Genomic DNA, 15061 nt, shown 5'->3' with positions numbered 1-15061 from the left:
CTGATTCACTTCATTTATATTCCCTGTAGTTGTCTTTAAATAACCCTTCATATTATTATTAGAACATGTTTCTATAGTATTGATCGTGTTAACTTCAATTTTTCCAGTTACCGATATCTATTATTCAGTATTTTCTTGTTTTCCAGTACGAATATGGCTGTAAGCAGATGAGAAGAAACCATAAAATAAAGATGAATTCAAATTATTCAACGTTAATTGTTGTTATTACCTAATTCAAATCTGTTCAAGTTACTTTTGTGTTTATTCAACATTCATGTTGAATGATAATGATTCATGCCAAAAGATTTTGAAGGTACACAATAAGTGTCATGCGGGATCGCTTAAGTCAGTTACAAGCACATAAATTTACTGACAGATATTGTGGTTTAGAGGGGGATAAAATATTAAAATAGACTTTCTTTTTAAGTCATTTTCATGTGACATTCAGAGCGCATCGATTTTATTCAGAGAAAAACTTAGGCTTATTCAGTTTCTATGGTGTTTAGAATTATTAAACATATCAGTTACGTAATCACACAAAGAATATGAAATCATGTGAAAGATGAATTACGCGAGACACTTAATCTTGGTGAAGGCTGTATGTGAAATGTAAATTACAAGTTAAGCGTTGGTAGTTGGCAGGAATTCTTTGGATGGAGACTATAATGGTGTAGGTTAAAAAATAGAGAAATTTCCTGACTTTTAGCAGCAACTGAGGATTTGAAGGTATTACGATTACTTATCAATTATTTACAATTTAGTTTATGTATGCGAACTAATATTAACTGGAGACTCATTAAAAACCAAGGAGAGTTCAACAGTTATTTTGTACAAACTTTGAACTCTTCAGGACTCTAAAAAATCAGAACCAAAACAATAATATATAATGATGAGATTTGATGAGTGCAGCTCTATTTCACGAATAAACAGAATTTCCCAATTTTAATCCTTTGACTGATGCAGTCTGTTCACCTGACTGATGATCGCTAAACTAAGACTGAACGCCTGTCTACTGATCATTTGTTTTTAGTGGTTTCACAGTCTATATCATTTCTTGTGCTATTAGGCTGAAATCTAAAAACAACTGAGATCAAATTTTCTTTTGATGAAGTTTTGTTCTCTGAGCTGGATGGTTTAGTCGTGGAGCTTTCATCGTCCTTCTACCCGAAGTTTGTACTGATGATGTCGTTCAGAAGGACGATGAAAGTTCCACAACTAAACCATCCAACTCAGAGAACAAAACTCCATCAAAGCCATCCATCTGAGTTACAAATCTTCTCCACCAACTCAAAATCAAATTTTCTTTTTTTTTTACAAGTTTGAGTTAATAAGAAAAATTGAGAAACAAGTATATCTATTTTCTTAGTCATTTAAGCTTAAGTAAGATGATAAGGTGTATGCAACATGCTATACAATATTGTTTTCCAATATATCACTATAGAGTTTAACAAGACGAATATATACATATGTCTGCTCATTTATGATGAAACAAAAGAGACTAAAGTGGAGTTTATTCATTTAGCTAATTAGTACTCAGATACAGGTAATTCATTTAGTGTAACAGACATATAATGGTTACATTTATATATTGATCTAATTAAATATTATGAGATATAATGACATTAATTGGTTGATTAGTACATGTACCCCATTTATATATTCATACATTCCTAGAATTAAGAAATACATTGATCACTTTAATTTAGTAAAAGATTAATTCAGTGACTTGGTGATTCCACTTATACTTCTATTCTTATGTTGTTCTTTTAAATTCCTTCACAAATATAATCAATATGTCATCGGGAACTTTTCATTTATCGCCTTCTACACCAATTACAAAGTTTTTCAGAGATAAATCTGTTAAAGAGGTTCGTGAAAATACATCACATATTACTGCACATTTGACTAGTATTAAAAGATGGTTATGTTCAATGCCACATCTTTCTTGTGCAGATGGTAAGTCATAATGGTGATATTTTGTTGTAATGATTCTTATCTAATTTAAATACGGATAGCAGATATTAACTGTTTGTATAAATGTTATCATAATTATTCAAGATAATCTAAGTATTTTGAGCAGGTCGAATAGTTAAACAAAATTTTTAAATGAAGGGAAATTTAATCGTAATTTTGTTTAGACCAAGAGTTTATCAAACTCGATTTTTTAATAGTTGAATTCATGAGTCCATCTAGGCTAGACCACCATTGAAAATCTAGAAGTATGGGACTCCTGAGCAGTGCTCATCTGCGATACCACATGCGGGATTTTTTCTATGAGAACGTCAATTGAAGTCCTTCATATTGTAATAATTACAATTACACCAAGCAATTGCAAGATATATGTTTTAATGCTAAACAATGTGAGATGGAAGATTTTTAGCATTCTAATTTATAACAGTCTGCAGTGGTAGATAAGATTTATAATTCACAAGAATGATTTAATCTTATCTTCTAAGACATCATCAACAGTATAAACTGATTTTATTAGCCAATGAAAAATATTGATCAAATAAAGAAATTGTAACAATTTCATTTCGTTTCAATGTTTGAATTAGCGATGATGATGATGATAGTGGTGATGTCTAAAAAGATAATGACGACACCATATTTAGATTATGTAGTTCCAAGAATCCAACACTGTCAATAATGAAATAGCATCCAAGAAGTCAATCTTGACATATTAGTTATATTTTTTCAGTTTGGTTTTATTGACTTATTTGAAATAGAATTTCTAGACGTATATCTTCAAAATTTAAATCATGAACTGATATTAACTAGATCATTGCTACAAACCAGGAAGCAATAGAAAGACATTTCGTTCTAGTGTAGCGCTTATCGACAGTGTGCACTCATGACTCCAAATGCGGGAATCAAACCCAAGACCTTTGATTTTGTACACCAACACTTGACTTCCAATCCACTGAGCCTGTATCCACTAGTGTTAATGTCTAACTTCAGTCGATTTATGATCTTGTGAAATCCTCGTCTACTACCTACGGTTGATAATTATCTTACACTCAATATGGTTGAACTCCACGAGTTACAGCTTCTCACTAGAAATATAAGTTTTGCATCTTGAAGACATTTACTAGTGAGATTATGTTCATGATTCATATTGAGGGATTTTCATAAATTTAAATGACTAATTGATCTTATCTAGACTACTTTTGAAAATATGGAAGCCGACTCAGTGGTTTAGAGTTTACGTGTTTGTGTGCAAGGCTGAAGGTCCGGAGTTTTATTCCCGGATGTGGTATCGCTGATCATACTGCTGAAGAGTTCAACACTAAGGTAGAACAGCTATTCAGTCCCTCCAGGTTTTCAATGTTGATCCAGCTAAGGTCATTTGATGGTTTAAAATATGAAAATTCTATGACTACCACAAATCCCCTAGATTTATATTTGTTGATCTAAGATGTTAGTAAGATCTAGATTATTTGAATTTATAAATGAGTCGAATGAAAATAAATAAGTTTACTATTAATGAAATAAAAGGTTGATACTGTTGTAAAGCACATGTTAAAGGAGAAAATAAAGTTTACGACTTGTATAAATTGAGACAATTGAAATATATTCATTCATTAATATCATTATGACAAATGATTTGAAGTATACCAATGTTGGTAATCATGACTAGATTTAGATCAGTTTTTGTTGACATTTGTGCATCTATTGTGGATTGCTTTAATATAGCCATTTTGTACAAGTTTTCTACAGAATAAGTAAATCTGTGAGTTGTCGTGGTATCCAGGACACATCAACAGAGATTCATCAAAATTCAGTCAAGATTATCAACAATGAATTAACTCAAACCCATCATAAAAAGTGATGTAAGTATCATATTTGTTGGGATGGTAAGTGAATATCTGGATTCATTAGCCAGGTGGATAATGTATCAGGTGTTTGAATTGAAAGGTACTGATTTAGAATCCCGCTGGGAATATCAACACTAGGATGGATATATATTGCACATTCTGGATTTCATTGTTAGTCATAAATCTATTATTCTATTTTGTTTAACATGATGAGAGACTTAACAGGGTAGCTTAGTGACCAATTAGTAAGTTGCAAGTTTACTCAGTTCTTCATCTAGTTCTCTTCAATACTACTAAACATCATACAAACATTTTGACTCGAAGCTTAGATTTGATCGTTATTATTATCATTTCTGTCGAAATAAATAAATAAAGCATTTTTAGCTATGAATTTATGGTAATGCGTACTTTCTACTTCTGTAGAGTGATAAGTTAATGATTAGAAAGCATCCTAGTTTTAAACTAACAGACGATATATTCAGTTCGTACCAGTCAAATGGTATTGTTAACAAGTGTCATCTAACATGGGACATAAATTCAAGACTTGATGCTGATTACTTGTCAATCAGGTCTTATTCCAATATAGTGCACATAATGTCAAGTCATTTAGACTATTGGATACACTTTTAAATTGATCGATAGAATTTTAATGGGTGCTATGTAGAGTTAGACAAACAATGACATTGGATAACCCTCAGTAATCAAATGGTAAATTTTATTTTTTTAAACAATAAATGGGAATAATAGTAATTAACCAAATCAAAAGATATTTCATAAAATATATGAATAGTTGAAAGCATGAGTCAATTGAAGCTAGACCACCATGGAAAACCTGGAAGCACTGGACGGCCGTTTCATCCTATTGTGGGACTCTTCAGCAGTGGGCATCCACTATCCCGCCTCGCGAGATTCGAACCCAGGACCTACCGGTCTCGATCCAGAGCCCTTAACCGATAGACCACTGAGCCGGCATCCGATGGTGTTAATGTCTAACTTCAACCAATCCACGAAGTTGAGCAACCGTTCACTAATTGTCTTCAGTGAGTTACTATCTCACAACAAACGTGGTTTGAACTCCACTGGTCACTGCTTCTCACTAGAACTCCAGGAATTATTTCTTGAAGTCAGTTGTTTATATTTTCATTTCTAAAAATATAATCGATATATTTTATTTTTATTTCTATTTTAGATGATCGAATATTTTTGGCATTTCTACGTCAAGCAAAATATAATCATTCAGAAGCTCAAATGCGTTTAGATAATTTTATTACATTGCGTACATCACCAGAAAGTCCTGTAGTTAATTGGTATGATCGTTCAACTATAACTATTGCAATACTTGATGAATATTTAAAAATGGGGTAAGTAATTGATTGCATAAACATAGTTAATTAGCATTTGGTTAATACGAGTTCGCTTCCATTACTATCAAAGGCGTCAATTCAGGTAGACGGCATACTTGCTCTTTTTGGTAGAGCTGGATGGTAGAAGATAGAAGAAGAAAAAGCGAACATTATCTCCACCATTTCAATAGTATACTCGATTTTTATACGCCTGCTCAACTAAATAGACGAGTGAGAAGACTGAGAGATGACTAGAAGGCTTTCATTGACAAGACAGGATGATGAAATACAAACAACACCGATATATATATATATATATATATTTCTGACTCAAACTAGGTCATTCAGGCCGTGACCTTGACCACGTGCAGAATCGATTGCTTCCCAAAAAGTGATTTGTTTATCCTTCCTCAATCACCAGTTCAAATTGAAATCGCATGTGAACACAAGCATATGATATATCTAGATTTGTTCAGCCCATTAGTTTCATAAATTGACTTTAGTTGATGAACTGCTGGAAATTAGGGAACACTGAATTGTTTTTGGTTAATTCTAGATTTCTTATTAATGTACAACAATGGATTCAAACTCAGGATGTTCATGTTATACTGTGAACTTGTTCCATTTAAACTATTAAATTACAATGGAGCGGTCCATAATTCTTATCTTACTGTTGAACAGACGTAAAATACAACAAAAATAATAATCCAATATTTTTTTTATTTTCATTGATTCAGTCGATAATAATTATCTAAAAAGCAACATCATATTAAAACGTAGATAATGAAAAGGAGATATTTTTAAAACTGATAGATCACTGAGCTATGACCAATATCATGTATGTTAAGTCTATCTTAGGCCTGGATAGCTCAGTGGTCACGTCTCTGATAATGAAGCTAAGTAACACAAGATCGAGTCCGGTAGAGATTATCAATTCCCTCAAGATTACAGGTACAATTTTCTGACACATGTTAAAGACTATGAAACTTAGGTCCAGAGTTTCCTGTTGACTACCTCCAACCATTATTTTACATGAAAGATTATTCTTTGCAATAAATTCTCATCATACTTTAATGTTATAATATATTTTTTTGGATTTTATTAATATCGTAAACCGATCAAAGTTAGACTACCAGTGAAAACCCAGAAGCATTGTTTAATTTCAAATCTTTTATCGCTGATCTGGACAACAAAAGAGTTCACTTCGTATAGAAGTGAGCTGTTTATTTAATCCCCAATGGTTAAATCAGCCTGTTGTGATGACCTTATCTGTGATTGGTTTCCTTCACAGTTTTTTTTTCCATATTTTCTTGTCTTTGTTTACCTACTGAGATTTTTGTTTTGTTGACCTCTGGCCACGTGATTGGTTGACAGAATAGCCAAGTTTAGGGGAAACACACATTTTAAATAATATGGAATAAAAATTCACAAATGCCCATAAATATAAGTTTTTTAATGAAAATTTAGGGTAGGGGATATTTACATTAGGTGAATTAGAACATCTTATAAATATAAAAAACTTGATCAAACTAGGATCATGAATTGGACATTCCCCTTTTGATAATGGGGCTCCGATTTTGCTTAAATTATGAATATTATCAGAAAAGAGTTTTGTAGATATTATAGTAATTTAATAATTGAGTTCATGAATCAATTGAAGCTAGATCACCATTGGAAACCTTGAAGCACTGGACGGCCTTTTCGTCCTAGTATGGTACTCCTCAGCAGTGCTCATCCACGATCTCACAAGCGGGAATCGGACCCAGGACCTTCGGCCTCGCACGCGAACATTTAACCTCAAGACCACTGAGTCGACATCCAGCGACGTTATTGTCTATTTTCCACCAATCCGCGATATTGCGCGACCTTCCACCATTGTCTTCAGTGAGTAAGTGCTGCACAACAGACCTGGTTGAACTCCACTGGTCACTGCTTCTCACTAGAACTCCAGGAAATACCTCTTGAAGCCAGTCACTAGTGAGCATATGATGATTACTATTACAAGGGAGTTTTGTGGATATTAAAGTAATTTAATAGTTGAGTTCATTAGTCAATTATGACTAGCTGTTTACAGTATTAACTATACAATTGCAGCTTCACAAACACACATTGGAGGTTGTTTATCAACCTGGAAATGTGAAATGTTCATAACCTTAATCCATGTAACTTGTTTCAAAAAAGCCATTGAATCAATTCAAAAGAAACAATATACAACTATATATTCAGTCATGTTGCTATGGTATGCAGATATTGAATCAATTAGTATTCGACAACTGCTTCTGTAAATTAAGGGCGAATAGATGAATATGATGAAAAATCAATGATAATCATTACAGAATATTTCATGAATGTTCAACAAATGCCAACAGTAATTTAAGTGTTACTTCCTTGATCTGTCTACCCACTTTCGTGCCGAGTGTAACTTGTCTAATGTAGAGTAAGACCATGACGCGATAGGCTGACTGGCTTAACCTTGAGGCTAGTATGCGTGAGTTCGAAGCGGAGGGGGGTAGAGAGACGAAAACTATTTTATCCCTGATTGACTGACAAGCACGAGAAAGAGAAGACAAGACAGCTGGAACACTAATCGCTTTATTCCGAATGTCGATCTGGTACCCGAATTCAGATTAGTGTAAAAAGATACAGGAATAAATGGATGACTAACCCGACCACAACGTACAATAATTAGGAAAATACAATTATGTCCAAAACTGGGAGATTATAGTAGAAAATAGGGTACAAAAGGTTATGTCTGAATTCCAATAGCTTTGAAACAGAAAAGGCTATGGCAGTGAATCATACATCAAACGAAAGCTTATGATCTGTTGAATAGACTAGGGACAAAAGTAAATGTTACTGTTACTTTGAATTAAATGAAATAACGTCCCCAAAAATAGCTTCCGTGGTTTGTTAAGGCTTCTTGTTTCGCGGTTCACATCATTAAGTGAATAGAATGTAATTGTTGTTTAATGTTAATAAATATTTCGATAATACATTTTAAAATGAAATAATTTCTAACATAAATAATTAATTTTTCCATCATTTCAATGTTTGTTTATTCTTTTAATCAGCTTTCATTGTCCAATTGGATTCCTTCATGATGGGACATTTTTATTTATGGTTCGAATTGGTAAGTTATTAGAAACTTTTGCACATACATACACATTTTACTTATGCCTGTTACCCCTCGTCAAGGAGCATAGACCGCCCACCAGTACTCTTCATCCAACCCTGTCCTGGGCAATTCTTTCCAGTTAACATTCATCCTTTTCATATCTGCTTCTATTTCCCAAAGTAATGTGTTCTTTGGTCTTCCTCTTCTCCTCTTCCCCTCCGAGTTCCAAGTTAGGGCTTGCCTCGTGGTGCAGTTTGGTGATTTCCTTAATGTATGTCCGATCCACCTCCAACGTCTTTTACTAATTTCCTCTTCATCTGGAAGCTGCTTTGTCCTCTCTCACAGAAGGCGATGGCTGATAGTATCCGGTCAGTGAATGTTGAGTGTTTTGCGTAAACAACTGTTTATAAATATTTGTACCTTCTTGACGATGGATGTAGTAGTTCTCCACGTTTCAGCTCCGTATAGTAGGACTATCTTGACGTTTGTATTATAGATTCTCACTTTGAAGTTGGTTGACAGTTGTTATGAGTTCCATATGTTGTTCAACTGTAGGAATGCGGTCCTTGCTTTGCAAATCCTCGCCTTTACATCTGCACCAGATCCTCCTTGTTCATCAACGATGCTTCCCAAGTACATGAATGTTTCCACATCTTCCAGAGTTTCTCCATCAAGTGTGACTGGATTGGTGTTCTCCGTGTTGTATTTGGGGATCTTGCTTTTTCCTTTGTGTATGGTGAGGCCTATTGATACAGAGGTTGCTACCATACCAGTTGTCTTTGTTTGTATTTGTTGGTGTGTATGGGATAAGAGGGCTAGGTCATCTACAAAGTCCAAATCGACCAATTGATTCAGAGATGTTCGTTGTATTCTGTGCTTCCCCTCAGGTGTCGAGGTCTTCATAATCCAATCAATCACCAGAAGAAAGAGGAAGGGGTAGAGTAGACAGCTTTGTCTGGAAATGCATCTGTCAGCTGTCCTCCATGAACCACTTTGCACTATAGTCCGTCGTATGAGTTCCGGATAATTTTGACAATCTTATCAGGAACTCCACAGTGCCGAAGAAGTTTCCATAATGTTCTCCAGTCCACACTGTCAAACGCCTTCTCATAGTCAATGAAGTTGGTGTATAGTGACGAGTTCCACTCAACTGATTGTTCCACGATGATCCGTAGTGTCGCAATTTGGTTTGTGCACTACCGGTCCTTACGGAATCCAGCCTGTTGATCTTGAAGTCCAGCGTCTACTGCGTCTTTCATCCGGTTCAACAACACTCTGTTGAAAACGTTTCCTGGTACTGACAACAGTGTGATGCCTCTGCAATTCTCACATTTGCTCAGATCTCTTTTCTTTGGTATCTTGATGAGGTGTCCTTCTTTCCAGTCCGTTGGCATTTGTTCCTCCTCCCAAATCTTCGTGAACAGAAGGTGAAGCATGTTAGCTGTTCCTTCACTGTCTGACTTTAGTGCTTCGGCTGGTATATTGTCAGGTCCTGCCGCTTTCCCGCTCTTGATTTGTCTGATAGCCATCCTGATTTGTTGATGGAGTGACATTTATAGGAAGGTCAGTGTGTGCTGCTTCGATGTCCGGTGGATTCAATGGGGCTAGTCCATTCAACATTTCGTCGAAGTATTCTGCCGATCGTTTCCTCTGTTCTTGAATCTTTGTGATTGTCTTTCCTTTTTTGTCCTTGATGGGTCTCTGCGGTTTGACGTATCTCCCTACTAGTTTCTTCGTTTTACCATATAATTATTTTATATTCCCTTCTGTTGCGGCTTTTTCCACCATCGTTGCTAGTTCTCCAATGTATTTCTGCTTGTCGGCTTTAACGCTTTTCTGCACTTGTTTGTTTGCTTCTGCCTACTCTTGCTTGTGCCTTCTCTGCTCTTGTTATACTGTTGTCAATTTATGTATTCTTGTTCTTCCTTTCTTGAATTTTGTCCAGGGTTCCCATAGAGATCCATTCCTTATGATGATGCTTCTTGCGACCCAGAACCTCCTGACACGTCGAAGTTAGTGCTTCTTTTATCCGTTTCCAGTTGTCCTCCGTCGTAGTTTCTTTTCCTTCAGTAGATCCTATAAGACTTGAAACCTGTTGTTGAGAGTTGTCTTGAATTCGTTGAGTTTGCTAGTGTCTGAGAGGAAGGCTGTATTGAACCTTTGTAGTGCTGTTTGTCCAGTTTCCCAGTGATTCTTTAGCTTCAGTTTCATCTTGGCCACAACCAGGTGGTGATCTGAAGCTATGTCAGTTCCTCTCCTGGTTCTCACATCTTCAATTATCCTTCGGAATGTTTTGTTGATACAAATATGATCTATGTGGTTCTCTGTGGTATGGTCCACCGAGATCTATGTAGCTTTGTGTATACGTTTGTGGGGGAAAACAGTGCCGCCCATAAGCAATTCGTTGAATGCATGTATATTTGCAAACCTCTCCTCATTTTCATTTCTCTCTCCTAGTCCATGTCGTCCAATTATATCTTCATATCCTGTGTTGTCCACTCCGACTTTAGCATTTAGATCTCCCATCAGGATGGTGAGGTCCTTTTGTGAGCATTTCGCTTTGATTGATTGCAGCCTTTCATAGAACTGATCTCTTTCATCGTCGTTGCTATCATTGGTGGGTGCATAACATTGGATACCATTCATTGTGATCCTCTCCTTTTTTGTTTTGAATGATGCTTTGATAATTATGGATCCATGAGATTCCCATCCTACAAGTGCATTTCGTGAAATTCTGGACAGCCATAGAGCAACACCCAGAGTGTGTGGAGCATTTTCCTCTTCGTGACTGGAGTACAGAAGCATCTCTTCCATATCTAGACTTTGTTGTTCAGCTTGAGTTCAATGGGTTTCGCAGATTCCAAGTTAATCCTAATTTAAGTAGTATCACACACTGATATGGATTACCGTAAGTGTTCAACATTCAGTGTTACAGGACTGATGACTATGAACATGGGATAGAGTGATGCGAGCATAAATCTTTAGGTTTGAGTACACATTCAGTTGAAAAAGTGCTATTTGTTTACTTGTATTAGTTGTTTAAATCTTTTCATTGAACTTTAGGACCGCAATAGATCAGTCTCTTTTTGAGTAGTGCAAAGTTTTGGAGTGGTGAATAACCTTTGTTACTCAGGTGAATGATTTCGGTTTTGTTGCATTCTCTAGGTTAGATGATCTAATTACGAAGCTCTTGTTGTTATTTTGAACAACATCACCAGTGTCCACTTCATATAGAAGCGATATTATTTCTCAAGGATTAGATCAGTTCCTTCTGATAACGATGTTTTCGACTGGTTATATTTACTGGTTTATTGTCTTTATGTGTCCAGTTTGTCCCCTTTTGGTTGTTTGTACAGTTGGCGTCTGACGATGGCGATTATTTAACTTTTTTTCACATCGATCTATATCGATATGTCTGTCAGTTGATTTTAATTTAATGGTTCCAGAAATTTTCCCATGTCCTTGGGATTTTCTTGATCCGGAATTTCGACATTTCCTTAATCAAGTTTGTGACTGTATGCATCAATATATCTGACAAATAACTAATCGAGTTAAAAATAACGAGTTCATACCATTCTTCCAGAATAATTGTTCTTGGAACTATTAAAATGACCTTAATCAATCCATATTTTTTCATCTTTTTTCCTTATCTTTGTCCTGAATTCAAAACACATGTACTACTAAATGGTCCATTTATCTGGGGAAGCTGCATGTGGTAAGAGATTGTATTTGAATAACAAAATCTTTTTATTATCAGAACAAGGATTTGTGGAGTTTGTAGTAATTTTGAGAGTTGAGTCGATCTAAACTGGACCACCATTAAAAACCCAGGAGCACTGAACTGCCGTTTCTTCCTAGTATGAGACTCCTCAACAGTGCTCATCCACGATCCCATGTTCGCGCGCGAGACTGAAGATCCTGGGTTCGATTACCGCACGTGCGATCGTGGATTCACACTGCTCAGAAGTCCCATACTAGGACAAAACGGTCGTTCACTGCTTCCAGGTTTTCAGTGGTAGTCTAGCTTAGATAGACTCAAGAATTCAACTCTTAAAAAAAGTTTTTACTCGAAACAATACAATATTTATTTATTAATTATTTGACGTTTTCATAGTATGCATTAATTACTTTGTTTTTAGGTTGTTGGAACAATAATCGTGTACCTACCGAGACTGTGCTCAAATTACTGATGGCGCAGTTAGATCGTATATTGGAAGATCCGAGAGTTCAAATTTGTGGTTTACGAGTATTTATTGATTTTACCGGTGTCTCACCCTCTCTATTGGATACAGTTAATCCGAAAAAGACTATTAGAGATTTAAGTAAGCTATTACAGGTAAGATTTTATATGTACACAAATACAAGTTTTTCGGTACAGTAGAAACATTTAAATAATTTTGTTTTCATATTAACTGATTAACATAATGTCAAAATATTTAATGTCATAATAAACAACACTTTACGTACACAATTCTAATGACGATCACGTAAAGTTAGGCAAGAGCATAGTATACGAAAGGATCGATCAGCGTTTTGATAGCGATTTCAGGGTTACAATCCGTCTTCGTACTGAAAATGCTTACCGTCGACATTCAATATTGTGTGACTTTAATGAATGCGTGATCGTACAGCACCTTCAAACTATAGGTTTGTTGCATGAAGGCTGTTTTCAAATGCAATTGTTGCTACAAAAATATTCATTAGAACAGATTCCATTTTGAATGATTCAAGGCTGATTTTAACATAAATAGTGTTACTGGTAATATAATGATTGTTGATGAATTTGATGAATTTACCTAAAGTGAGTCCAGTCTAGTGGTATCAGTATACATCGAGAAATATTGTTTAGTTATATCGGAAATAGGTGTTAAGATAAGCGAGACAATAATCACAAAACATGAATGTAGTAAGAGATGGAGTGTGAAGGAGGATCGGGTAAGTGGCTGTAAGTTTCCGGAACATGAAAATGGAATACTACTTCAAAAAGTGAAAGTCCAAAAAGTAGTTACTGTTATAAAGAGCCAGTCAGAGGTAGCTTAATGAGAAGGTCAATCGATGGCAATCAGGAGTGACCTATTGGACGAGTGCATTTCATTGGCTGAGAAATAAATCAATTTCCTAGGTATTAGAGTGGTATATATATAAATGAGTATTTGTACATTTTATTCGGTTGTCCAATACCCTTTCTGTCTAACTCTTGTGTTCTCTCTCAAGTAGTCAATTAGGAGGTTAGTGCGTAGCACACCGTGTTTCTTTGTCAGATTTTGGCTACCGCTCGTCACAACAGATACTTATACCAGTAATTCAGAAAATTATTGATTCTGAAACAAGTGTGCGTAATTACGACTGGGTGTTTATAAATCTCTTTTCAGATTGAAATATTATTATCATATTGTTGTTTATAAGAAACACTTTGCAGATTCATTGACAATGGTAGATATCAAAAATATGAAGGCAAAGTGAGCATCGCTAAAATACTATTAGACTCCGTGCAAAAGGTTCCAAATGGTAGCATGTTACATAGCCATGCGGAAAAATACATAAATCGTTATTTTTTTTTGTTTTAAAACAGAAACCCCTATAGGAAACTTCAACAAATCCATTAACCATTCATACGTTTCTCCAATATTCAATAAAAGCGTGATGTTTAACATTTTCGAGTGTTTTCCTTTTTGTCTAGTAGGTAAGTGTTTCATACGAGGATATAAAGTATCTTGGAGATTTCTCTACACTTATCTAGCGCTATCTACATATGCTTTCCATGAACAATGCACTATAAGGAATTCCAAATTATCAGGTGAAAATAAGCAAATTAGCTGAAAGTTAGGGCTTGTAATGAAAACTTCAGTGAAAATTATGCTCATACATGCTAGCACTTACCCCCTAAATGAACGGAAAAATTACACGAAGGTACTTTCTACCTTACACATACTGAACAATCAAAAAAGAGGATGTGGTATAAATTCACAGATATGTATCCAATCTCTGTGGTCAGTTTTACAATCGAATTAGATTTTCGAGAGTACTTTAAGAAAGTTAACCTTAATTTTAACTAATTATTTTCCGTTAGGAAGCTTATCCATTTCGTATGAAAGGAATAGTCTATTATAATGAACCGCAAATAATGGAAGTCTTGTTCAAATTACTATCATTATGGCTGAAACCAAAAGTTAGAGAACGGGTAGGTCTTTCTGTTAAAAAATTCTTGGTATTTATATAAAATACACAAAAAGGGTGGAATGTGGCTAGTAGTTGAATCGAAGACGCGCTTTTCATCCCATTTAGGATTCCTTAGTAGGATGTATCGCTGTACTTCAGAGTTGATGTTTACTCCGAGACTAGAACCTAGTAATGCTGGCTTGAAACCTCAACGCGTTTTCCATTTAGCTGCTCACTTGTTAAACTAGTATGAGTTTCAATTACATTTGTGATGTTCTGATTTATATAGTGTATTTGTAGCATTAATTTAGATCGGAGTGTATTGATGTGGATTTGTACGAAATTTTCTTATCACTGAAAACATCAAGGAATACTAGAGGGTTATAACAAACTTGTCTAACCTTATCCGGTCTATGAACTCGCTAAAACTTGGACTCATTTGAGTAACTTGAAAGAAAGCCTTCAACTGTGTGTGAACTAAGATTTGTTGAGAAGTCACGAAAAGCTGAACTGTCAACATTCGTATCTCACCATGAATAACTTATCTTGTAATCATAGTTATATGGAAAATATATGTCTATAGAGGAATAGGAAAGATTGTATCATAAATTGATTCAATAACAAGAGTC

At 35.2% G+C, this 15061-nt stretch overlaps 1 protein-coding gene across 1 annotated transcript in view; it reads left to right on the top strand.

The window, feature by feature from the left end:
• Positions 1-1682: 1682 nt before the first annotated feature.
• The window catches only part of Smp_080210 (putative lipid-binding protein), a 21515-nt gene continuing 8136 nt past the window's right edge, over positions 1683-15061 (top strand). Inside the window, exons 1-5 of the mRNA XM_018797151.1 lie at positions 1683-1956; positions 5005-5176; positions 8230-8288; positions 12413-12609; positions 14344-14454. Of these exons, the coding sequence (XP_018652222.1) occupies positions 1794-1956; positions 5005-5176; positions 8230-8288; positions 12413-12609; positions 14344-14454 (702 nt within the window). The 5' untranslated portion in view covers positions 1683-1793. The remainder of the gene's footprint in view (positions 1957-5004; positions 5177-8229; positions 8289-12412; positions 12610-14343; positions 14455-15061) is intronic.

The sequence above is a fragment of the Schistosoma mansoni genome, chromosome 4 (assembly GCF_000237925.1).
Source record: "Schistosoma mansoni strain Puerto Rico chromosome 4, complete genome".
NCBI classification, from domain to species: domain Eukaryota; kingdom Metazoa; phylum Platyhelminthes; class Trematoda; order Strigeidida; family Schistosomatidae; genus Schistosoma; species Schistosoma mansoni.
Note: the sequence above shows the minus strand (reverse complement) of the source record. Positions and strands in the feature narration are given on the sequence as shown.